The sequence below is a fragment of the Apostichopus japonicus genome, chromosome 3 (assembly GCF_037975245.1).
Source record: "Apostichopus japonicus isolate 1M-3 chromosome 3, ASM3797524v1, whole genome shotgun sequence".
Taxonomy (NCBI): domain Eukaryota; kingdom Metazoa; phylum Echinodermata; class Holothuroidea; order Aspidochirotida; family Stichopodidae; genus Apostichopus; species Apostichopus japonicus.
The window spans coordinates 168913-181153 of NC_092563.1; the positions used below are offsets into that span (position 1 = coordinate 168913).

General features: G+C 39.6%; 1 protein-coding gene across 2 annotated transcripts in view; it reads right to left on the bottom strand.

Annotated features, from left to right (window-relative positions):
* LOC139958634 (maestro heat-like repeat-containing protein family member 1) overlaps window positions 1-7663 on the bottom strand; it is a 54656-nt gene extending 46993 nt beyond the window's left edge. Inside the window, exons 1-5 of one of the 2 annotated variants that reach the window (XM_071955857.1) lie at window positions 7369-7663; window positions 3195-3340; window positions 2383-2514; window positions 1339-1501; window positions 898-996 (exon numbers count right to left, since the gene is read on the bottom strand). In XM_071955857.1, the coding sequence (XP_071811958.1) occupies window positions 898-996; window positions 1339-1501; window positions 2383-2514; window positions 3195-3340; window positions 7369-7426 (598 nt within the window). In that variant the 5' untranslated portion in view covers window positions 7427-7663. The remainder of the gene's footprint in view (window positions 1-897; window positions 997-1338; window positions 1502-2382; window positions 2515-3194; window positions 3341-7368) is intronic. The other variant, XM_071955865.1, reaches the window with a different exon arrangement.
* Window positions 7664-12241: the final 4578 nt, after the last annotated feature.

Consider the following 12241-nt stretch of genomic DNA (forward strand, 5'->3'; position numbering starts at 1 on the left):
AGTCTAAGGGGAAGGGAGGGTAGGAGGATCTGGAGAGTCAGGTGAGGGGTGATGGAGAATGCAAGTTGAAGGGAGGGTGGGAGGATCTGAAGGGTCAGGTGAGGGGTGATGGAGAGTCTAAGGGGAAGGGAGGGTAGGAGGATCTGGAGGGTCAGGGGAGGGGTGATGGAGAATGCAAGTTGAAGGGAGGGTGGGAGGATCTGAAGGGTCAGGTGAGGGGTGATGGAGAGTCTAAGGGGAAGGGAGGTTAGGAGGATCTGGAGGGTCAGGGGAGGGGTGATGGAGAATGCAAGTTGAAGGGAGGGTGGGAGGATCTGAAGGGTCAGGTGAGGGGTGATGGAGAGTCTAAGGGGAAGGGAGGTTAGGAGGATCTGGAGGGTCAGATGAGGGGTGATGATGGGTGTAAGGGGAAAGGAGTGTGGGAGGATCTTAAGGGTCAGGTGAGGGGTGATGGAGAGTGTAAAGGGAGGGGAGAGTGTTGGCTATTTCAGCTAGAGAAACATGTGGATGGTCTCAATTGATCACTGCTCATAATTTAGTAATGAGTGTTTCCAAGGAAACAAAGATAAACATCACAGAATACTTAAAAATATCAGCCTCAGTTTTATTGATATTGCAGTATGATTATTAATAATTATAAAATAAAGCAAACATATTGTATATATTTAGGTTGTGATATCTCTGATTCTATGTGCGTCAGACATTTATGAAAATGTATCCACAAAAAAAAAGGTTTCTGGTCAATTCCCAGTCAAAAGATGCAAGTCAGCAATGATATCTTGTTTAAGAAAGTCAAGTTTCAAGGTTCAACAACATCACAATGAACAGTGTTATAAAGCTTTTGCAGATTCCATTTATTTTTAATGATTAATATGAGATTATTTACAGGAGGCTTACCAGAAGCAAACACCCATCGCATGTTATCTTGCTTGGTTGATTCCAACATTGGCATCATAGTCCCCAGAACAGATGTCAAGAATGGGACAAACCCAAAGGCTGAAAATAAACAACAGTTTAACATAATGCATATATACTACATGCACAGAGTCCCTGTGTAGTCACAGATCATAATATAAACAGTATAACATTTAAAACATGCACAGAATCCATGTGTAGTCACATATCATAATTACACTAAGTTGGAAGAAACATTTACAATTAAATTTGAGGGGATCATGAGATTATTTCATTCAGTTGTTGCCTGTACCATAAGTGTTGTCCAGTGGATTACTCCATTGACAGAGTTGAATGTATTCCTGGTTTTTGTCTCCCCCACCCCTCACCCCCAAAACAGGAATAAAATTAGTCCAATTTTAAAATGAATGGCAGTAAACTCACAGTTTGCCATGGCAAGACTGGCCATTGTCTGAATAACAAAGAAATGTGGAATGATTCCTGGCTGGAACTTTCTCAAGAGCTCTTCCATCACTTGTATGCAGAACCGGCGACCGAGGGCTACTAAGACATTACTGGCTGCGGTTTGCCACTCTGGCTCCACATCCTTTTGGAAAGAGCAATGGAAATATGGCTAGATTATTAGTTTAGCAATACAGGGTCAGAAAAAAGGGACCACCTCTGGTTGAAATCAACATACAGTCAACGATTGCATTGGTCAACCTGTCTCATCAGGAAGGGCTAACACATCAAAGTAGCACAGTCCTTAAAACACTCTCTCAAACTGTCATCTTAAAGTAGTACTGAAAGGGGGCTGATAGCTGTTACAATTTTCTTCATATTCTAGCAATTTCGGGGTCACAACATTGTCTACTTTTAAACAGCAATACCAACCAGTTATAAGAACCAGTACTCAAACTATCATCAGATGTGGATCTTCAAGGTCCCCTTCCCTCCTCTCACTGCTGATGGGTTTTACTAGCAAGATGTTATTATATGTGCCTACATTGACATGTACCAGAGGGAAAAGGTATTTAGCTTTAACTTTGGAGTTAGCATGTTTACTTTACAAGGATTACATACATTGTTGTAGACCTCATGTGACCTTTGACCACTACCAATTTGAAAGAGTTCTTGCATTCACAAAGTTGGATAAACATACAAAGTACAAAGATGTACCTTCTGACTTAATGTTGACTGCAAATGACCTTTGACCTCCAAGAATTTCAATAGGGTCTTGCACTAACCAAGCTGGATTTATTTAATCAATAAGACGGATCCAAATACCAAGTACATAGTTAATCCACCATGAAATTTGAGTAACAGTGTTTACAAGCAAGTGTCACAGACACACTCACAAACACCATCGATAGTTTTCTTTTGCCTCCAGCAAGGAACAACAAAATCAGCAGTGTACATTACTAACAGTCATATAATTTGAAAGGGATGATTAAAACTATTGATTACTGTATGCAAGGTACACCTTACCTTGGTGCCAGTGAGGTCATCTGAAGCTAACCTGATCAGGTCAACAGCAAGGCCTTCTGGGATGTCATGAAGCGTATCCTTGATGACCATTTCCATCGTGTGAAGGATCGCAGTTCGGTGATGCTTGGGCAACTGTCAAACAAGATACTGTATTCTTCACATGATTTCTTTTAATAGACATTACAGAGACTTAGTAAATGGAAAAGGAAACAAGACTAGTGCAAAGCTCTTGTACAGAAAGGCATTGCAAGTTTACAATGAAATTTAAAAGAATGTAAGTTACAAAAATGAGAGAAAGTTACTTTTGTTTATTTAGAAGAGAGCATACGAAAAGGTGTTTTGCTTTAAACTTATTCCATCCATCTGATGTAAACATGTAGAGAGATATCTTGAATTTAAGCACAATATAATAGTGTAATAGTAGTATTATACTTGATAGGTTCGTTTGGTAAAATTCGGTCTGCAAGCTGATGACCAAACTTTTTTATTTGAGCACTGTGAAGGTGAGCTGGAGAGTCCCAGCAGAACAAACCTACAAAGTCTTGCAAATAAAAGGCCAAAAGACATGAACACTCGGTTGCAATTAAAGAACTTTCCCTGGAGTGGTATAGTACATAATTTGAACAATTGGAATCCAATTTACCATGCCTCCAACTCCTAACTCAACTAAACCTCTTTGAAATTCATTTCTCTAAAGCCACAAATTTTCTTAGCAACAGCATACAATTGGATGGTACTATTAAGTTCTGTGCATTAAAATTTCTCTCCTCATAAATATAAACATTAAAATGATATAAATAAACATAGTTTACCTTTGTATACTTTCTCAAGTAAGAATGGCAGGAGCTGAGGACCAATTTACTCTTCTTCTTGCCAATATTTACCAAGGAGAGGCTAATCACATCTTTGACGACCTTCTGCTTGTCATATGCCCCATCAATGAGGGACATAACCAGGCCTGAAGTTGAGAAATAAAGATAAAATGAGAATTATTGTGCTTATTTCCCTTTTTTCCCACACACTTAAAGTTTGCACTCAAATAGTGCACTCCGTAATTCAATAAATGACTGTAGCCAAGTATATCCGATGAAGAGATTACACAAATGAATCAAACAGGGACATATTAAACCATGGACACACTTCCCTATACTCAAAGTATTTGACAAACCAACATTGGGTATCTCCACCCACACCCTAAATCAACAGAGGGCGCTGTAATATCAGTCCTATCAGAGCCGTATATAGTCTCTATATACGGCTCTGGGTCCTATCTAGTTCTGAATAATACCATGGATTATATTGATCAATTAATCAATGGGGATCTCCATCCACACCCTAAATCAACAGAGGGCGCTGTAATATCGGTCCTATCTAGTTCTGAATAGTACCATGGATTATATTGATCAATTAATCAATGGGGATCTCCATCCACACCCTAAATCAACAGAGGGCGCTGTAATATCGGTCCTATCTAGTTCTGAATAGTACCATGGATTATATTGATCAATTAATCAATGGGGATCTCCATCCACACCCTAAATCAACAGAGGGCGCTGTAATATCGGTCCTATCTAGTTCTAAATAATACCATGGATTATATTGATCAATTAATCAATGGGGATCTCCATCCACACCCTAAATCAACAGAGGGCGCTGTAATATCGGTCCTATCTAGTTCCTCAAATCTTGACATACTGTAGTCTCTGAAATCACTGAGATTATCCTTTGAAGAATCGTTGATAGACAATGGATTAAGGGCCAGCACAGTCCCAAACACATACAAAAGTGCAACATATTCTGCCTAACATATACGGTCTTAACCACTAATTACTCACACATTAAGCCCAAAACTTTGTCCCACATTCATTAGCCAACCTTTCATGCGTTTGGTCGTCAACCGATCGGAATGCTTTTTTGAGGTATTTTCAATCACGTCTTCTCAACTTCAGAAAAATGTTTATAAATCTCAATTTCCATTGACCTCGAAGGACCTGGTCAACCAAAAGCAAGCAGTTACTTGCACTCACTTGTTTGAACCTACATATTGTACAAAGCATGAAGTTTAACCAACCTTACATGATCACCCTACTGTGTCAAAGATGTTTAAGTTCTGACCTCTAAAGGAGACCTCCAAAATAAAACAAAATATTCAAAAGCCTAAGTGTATTTATACCACATTGTATGACAACACATAAGGTAAACCTGCACACAGGATTTTGCAGTTTTGACTTTTGTAGACTTCAGGTGTTCAGCAAGAATCTTCACCTAATGTCTTCATACTCCCTCCAAGTCTTGAGTTATCAACATTAAATAGACCAAAACCTCAATGACCTTTGACCTCAATAACAAGCAAAAGGGTTAAATGTTAGCTAAGGTGGACCTACATGGCGCATATCACTTTCGTCTGATCTTACAATTTTTGAGTTCTAGCTTTTTACTAGGTACTGTATTCAAAAGTTCATGACATCAAATGATCTTTGAGCTCAGTAAAAACTGATAGTTTGATTTGAAAAATTTAAGTTGACTAACAGCATCCCTAATATGAACTTCATGAACGTTACACAACTAAAGTTAACAAAGGTTCTGCTTTCGACCTTTGTTGACCTACTGAACGAGAATGTCTGGAAACCTATCACTGTAAATGATTGCATGTTAAAAAATACACTCAGCATTGCACATATAAAGTCTCATGACGGACTAGTACGATAGATAGCTAGGCTCACAAATAAATCAGATTTCCTGAAAAGAATATATTGGGTAGTTGTGAAATCACAGTCAAGCTGTTAAACTTAATTCTTCCTTTAATAATGATGGTTTACCCACCAAGACTCCAACTCCAGCAAAATATATCCTGTTCTAGATGCTTGGTTCTCAAATGTGTTTATGAAGTAGTATTATTATACATCTAATAATAAATTTCTCCAGTGCGAATCATAATCCAACTAATATATCCTCCTAGGAAGACGTTAAAGAATAATAATGATGATTTTCTAACAGCTACTACTCAGTTTCTTTCACATTTGCCTTCCATATATATCAGGGTTGTCCAACCTACGGCCCGCGGGCCACAGTCCGGCCCGCCGCATGGTTGCGTCCGGCCCGCCAGAGATGCTATACGGTGCGAAATGTTAGTGAGCAGATTTATTGATAACAATTTTAAGCTATATAATCGATCATTCGAACCTTCTGGGTCCAAAAAACTGCATACAGGTCAGTTTGTGTGACACTCTCTCAGCGGAGGGGGGGGGGCGGCTGGACTTTATTCATGTCTTATCAGGAAGGAAAATAAATCAGTGCGCTCCGCGCGCAGTGCTCATATCTTGTTGCCTCGGGCTTCGGGCAAAAATCGAAAAATCGAGCGTAGGGTTCATGCGGCCCCCTCCTTCATCATAATCATTCCATGCGGCCCTCCTCTGCAAAAGGTTGGACAACCCTGATATATATATATATATATACAGCCAACAGGCCAAACATTATAGTTTAAGGGCTTATTATAAGGAGTGTTAGCTCAGTGGTTAACGCCGGTGCCTTTCAATCATAAGGTTCAGAGTTCGAGTCACTCCAAGATTAATGTATGTCCTTCAGTTACAGAGTTTGAAATTTGACAATTCATAATCATGGATGTTAAATATGAATCTAAGAGACTGAATTCGGTCAGCTTGTGGCTCTGATAAGCAAATGATGGCTTCTTCGCGAGTTCCTACATGCAGGAGGATCTAAAATACATACATGTACATACATACACATATTACATGAAACAGGGGTACCCATGCCAAGGCTGCCAAACATTATAGTTTAATGGAGGGCATAGCTCCCTCAGATGAAACCATACAGTATACAGTGAAACTCCTATTATCCGAACCCCTTTTATCCAAACCCCCAATTTTCAGAACCGGCCATCTGTTCATTGATAAAAAGTCTGGACGCCTGGTGTTATTGTTTCCAAGTACTGTACAGTAGTCATATTACAGTATGTACAACAACATTAAAATTTGTTAACCTACGTAACTATTAGCTTTTAAAATCCTTTCCAGAAAGATCTGAAGGCTCTTGAATCCTGGGCTACGCTTTGGGACATGAAATTCAATCCCTCTAAATGCTTCATGATGTCTACAAAGCGTAGCGGGGCAAAATCTGTGTTCTTTTACTCCATATACAATCAAATATTGGAGTGCGTCACTGTGCAACCTTATCTTGGTATCCTGTTTAGTGACAATTTATCTTTCTCTACTCATATTGATAAGATTTGCTCTAGGACCAGCAGAACCCTTGGCTTCCTTGATAGGAATTTGCGCTCCTGCCCACCAGAATTACGTGAATTGGCCTATATGTCTATGTGTCGTTCTACTCTTGAATATTCAGCTCAGATTTGGGACCCCTAAAAGGTCTCAGACCAAGATAAAATAGAAAAAATTCAAAGGAAGGCAGCACGCTTTGTAACTCGAGATTTCCGTAGGCAATCCAGCGTCACTGAGATCTTGAAGACTTTGAAGTGGGAACACCTCACAGAAAGAAGGAAAAGGGCCAGACTTATGCTCTTTTACCAAATTATTAATGGCCTAATTGCAGTCCCAAACGAGACTAATCCCTTCTTGAAACCAGGGAGGCGTGGTCGCTATACTCAAATTCCACATAATCATCGTGCTTTTCAGTATAGCTTCTATCCTAGGACCATAAAAGACTGGAATACATTACCCTTGGCCGGTAAAGAGAGCCCTAGTCTTGAGGTGTTTAAGGCAAGATTGCCCACGCATTATTATTAGCTCTGCTGCGCTGTACACCAACATCCTCGTTGTGATACCCGAGAGGGGTTTTTAACGAGTATCCTACAGAAGCATTGTCTGTAGAGTTTTGCCCAACCATAAAGTAGCTAGCGCTGAAGTTTGCCTAACTAGCCTAGGCCTTTGTTGCTAGGAACAGTCTATGTCAATCGGTGTCCTGGCCTAACCTACGCAGCAATGTTCCATTCTAGCCTAGGCTGCCTACCATCTATCTGACCGCCTGTGCCGAGAACTGCAGGTTCTCCTTGCCCTGGCATGATCATATGATGTATCCAAGAGAAGATGACTCAAAACCGCACGTTTTGGTACAGAGACAGGTGAAATCAAATCATTGCACCCATTCACCACTTCTGCGATATAGATGCTGTGAGTGTGACCTTATTACTAGTAGTACTACCTGAGATATACTGTAGTATAAAGCAATGATATGCCTAGTACTGTACTACTGTCATACTAGCCTAGGCATGCAAACAACGGGACCATTGCAGCTGTACATAACCGCATGATGACCTATGAGTATCGGAAATAAACAAAACACTCACATGACTGGCAGTGAACATCTGCTATCACGCCACCATTTGCGTATTCCAGGGGCGTATGGAAGGCCGAAATCAATATGAATAAATCGTCTACAATTGCCTATGGTGAGGATGTATGTGTCAGCTTGGAAATGGAAATTGTTTCATTCACACTTCGTCCATGAACACGTCCCGTCTTCTTACCGACACGCCTCAAGACAAGGAAGGGATATCAGACGGTGGAGATGGTGGTTGTGGGCTTACGGCGGTACATCTACGGGGCCCTGGGATACTAAGGAATCCAGGGGTAAATAGAAGGGCCCTGGAAATGTGAGATTTTTTTCTGGAAAGTGGAAAAAATGGGACCGATGGCGTAATTGTCCTCGGAGATCGATTTAGTAGGCTCTCGAGTCTGGACGCCTCATGGCGTTTTGTTTTATACAATTTACCTATGTGTGGAATCAGTTGGTCACTAGTACTGGCTATGCTATGAAGGCAGTATAGCCACGATTTCTGCCTAGCTTGTCTCCAATAGTTTGTACTACTGTCTGTGACAATGGTGCTGTCTAATATACAGACTCAAGTCCGCATACTCTTACTTGAGTCTATTTCTGTACTCGGAGTCAGGTCTTTGTGCTCGGCATTGGTATCCAGTCAAAACGTCCCTTTACCAAAACGTCCCCGCTTTTTACCAAACCGTCCTCGCAGTCAAAACGTCCCCGCGAGTGAGTCAAAACGTCCCCGCTTTTTATAATCAGTTGGAATGGAAGTGTGGATGTTTTTAGTTCAAATCAAAGAGTAAGGATAATTATAGTTCTGGTTGAAACAGAGTTTTTAGGGAGTGGGAAGTGCCGGTTATGAGGGCGGAAACATTTTTGAGTAAAATTTTCTGAGGTAAGATAATATAAATAGAAAATGAATGCAAGAGGGCTGTAGGGTAATAGGATTTTTTTAAACACGAGTTGGTTTCTGAATGAATATATACGAAAAGATTTTTTTTTTTACGTACAACAAGTTACTTTTGGAATATGCGAGACGGGCTGGATGAACGTGATATATGTTTTCCTACAGCATATACGTTTATTTTTTTTCTGAATTCAAATTATAACTTGAAATTTATATATTCATAACTGTGAATGAATGTGATAGACGGGGACGTTTTGACTTACGGGGACGTTTTGACCAACGGGGACGTTTTGACCAAAAGCGGGGACGTTTTGACCAAAAGCGGGGACGTTTTGGTACGGGGACGTTTTGGTAAAGGGACGTTTTGACTGGTAAGCTTGGCATTATTGTGCTGGGGACCTGGTTATTGTACTCATACTCTTATTCTAGTCCGACTACTGGGAGTACCATGAGATCCCGAGTATGGGTAAAAACACGACATTGCCATGATTATTTTCCAAGGTTTAACAGAAATCTACAATCTAAAGTTCAAGTATTGTACGAATTTGTCACATTTTTCTAAAATATGGTTCAGTCGATATCCACTACAGACGTCTTAAGCACAAGTATACACTAATTTAGCTGACAAGTGGCACTGTCTGCTGTGTTATGAGGCCAAGAATTTTTTTTTTTTTTTGTAATGAGAGTAAAATTTCTCATAATGGTCCGCCTTGTAGCACGCGTGCTTGATCATTCAGGTGGGTCATTTGTATTACCAAAGAGAGCGCCAGACAAACAAACTTCGTCATGCTCGTCATATGATTTGTGAACGCGAAAGACAGCAACTGTGATGTGAGCCAATTGGTAGAAAAGGAGCTTCCGTCATCTTAGCGAATGTTCTTTATTTACGAAATATCATCAGAGATAAAAACCTGGGCAGTGGGCACGAAAACCAAACAATTTGATCCATTCTCAAACTCAGTCCCTTTACATCGAGATTGTAACCGTATGATCATGACGATGTGAAGTCAAATGAGTATGGCACAAGTATTCCCTTGGAAAGAGATTAGATACCAACTACATGATCAGGATACAGGTTGGTGAGTGATGTAGCCTACTGTGAACTGTTTACACATGATCACATGATCTTAGCCGTATGTCTGGTTGACAGGATCATTTAACAGCAATAATCACCTTGTCATCCAGACATGCCTAGCCAAGAACCAGGTGTGCTGATACTGCTAATGCTAAATTTATAATTAAGGAGCTTTCCTCACTTCATAAAAGTTGTAACGGTACTTTACTACATGTGGATATCTTACTGGTTGTTTAGTGGTGTTAACTTTACCGTGTTAACTTTACCGTGTTAATGTATATATACTGTAAATATTAAAGGAATTTACCATTTTTTATATTGCATGTTAAAACTGTCATGTTGCTTAGCATTAGGACTCATAATTTCCTTCAATACTGAAGGTTCCCAATGTCGTTCTTATTCTTGATGAATTGATAAACTTATCTCACTGAATACACCCAAACTTGCTGCGTGAAGGTTGTGCTTGTATGAAGAAGACTGTTTAGTTGGAAGACGATTCACATGACTCCAATGTCTTTGGTTCTTCTGTTCCTAATAAAACTGAGAGTACGTTTAGTGGTATCTTCCAAATTCATTGACAGGGAGGGTTTCATCATCATCATCATCATCATCATCATCATCATCATCATCATCATCATCATCATCATCATCATCATCATCATCATCATCATCATCATCATCATCATCATCATCATCATCATCATCATCATCATCATCATCATCATCATCATCATCATCATCATCATCATCATCTACAAGGAATAAGGGTACTTTTCCAGCCATAATGGATATGGGTTATATAGGCCTTCTGCATACTGAGAATGTTTATGTCATTTATCATTCTTCCTTGCCTATACTTATCGTAATTCTCCCTATTGCCCTATGCATTGTTGATATGAACTGTCTATCGGCTGTTGGGTCCGTTGGCACGTATTTAAAGAAGAATTTGAACAAATACTAATAGGTAACGCTTAAAATTCTGTTCCCCTTTCGGTTTACTTCCGGCCTTTGATTAAAGCAGCATTTTGCGTTGGGTCGCTTTTTTCCACTTTTTTAATATGTGCATCGATTTTTTTACATGTATCAATCATAAAACAGCAATCTAAGATACCATCCAAGTTTCACCCTGCCAAGAACGTTAATTAGCGAGTAATTAACGATTTATGTCGATAAATGAGAAGAGTGTCCTCGACAAATTTCACAGTTAAAATTAATCGCATACAATTCCGCCAAACCCACTAGTTTGAATTCAACCAATCAGAGATGCAGGTTTAGTTATGAGCCGTTGCTAAAAATAGATTCAAGACTTCGCGTTGGTTGTACCAGGGAGTTGTTATGCAACTCCCTGGTACAACTGCCATATAGACTGTACACAAATCAAGCGTGGTGTTATATTACGTATCTGTTAATGACGTTCGTAGTGTTTAAATATTCATATTATGGGCGAGGTTTATTGGGTTCCCAACGGAAAATATCTTGGAGAACAACAAAGTTGAAAGTTGCAAATTTTTCGACTTTTATGCCACCATCTGAAGTAAAATATAAATAGATTAGCTAGTTATGTATGTCGTTATGGCAAAGTGGAATCAGTGAGGTTGAGAAAAATCATAGAAAAGGACGCAAAATGCTGCTTTAAACATTGAAACCCGAAGGCGTGATTTTTGTGGAGTGGTGTGTTTACTGAAGTTGTGGACCTTTTTAACACCGTCCCGGAGGAAGGCTCGATATCTAAGAGAGACAGCCTGTTTGCCTGTTGCTTTTGATGATTTTTTGTTGTTGCTTTGTTGGCACCTTTCCAGACGTACGGAGAAAACCTGGGCGGATTGATATAGACGCTATTAGGAGTACGTACGAATAAAATAAGCCAGGTTACCGTTTCAAGAATCCATGTCAGTTTTCAAATCTCTTTCAAGGCAGTAAACATTTATCTCAGTCATAGTAGTGTCCGGCCCTTCTCTGGTTATATGCCTTTACGCGTGCGTGTATTCTAGTCATTATAGTGATAACATCATGCAGTAATTCTTTATAATAACGCATAATTCTTACCTCTGTTTATGACGTAAGGCAGTCCAGACGATGTATACTGAAACTTCCACATTATAGACCTATGATTGCACTTCACCAGTTCAAATACCTTGCCAAGTTGGTGGAACATGCTAAATATAGATCCATTGTACGTTAGTTAGATACGGATTGTTATATGTTGCGATGACAGTGTACTTCAAGTTTTATAGTCGAAATGCCAAAGTTCAACATTTTTGTAATGTGGTTATCGCCATGTTTTGTGAAATATAGCCTTACCTGTATATGTTTATATATTAATTCTATCAAACTGCAAATTTGCTGTTTCTGCAATAGTCGTTTTTAATCCCCATATGTACTGTCGGCGGACTTGCCGGTCGCCATACCTTCAAGAGTTGGTTTCTCGTGAAATGTATCAATAAATTCGGAAAACAAGGCTTGCCAATTCCACTATTTATTTCTAATGCGTTCACTTATCCTTATTATTTCTTTTATTCCAAGGAACATCATGTCATGATGCTAAAGTTCGCCTATAGAATGTATACGTTGTAGTAACA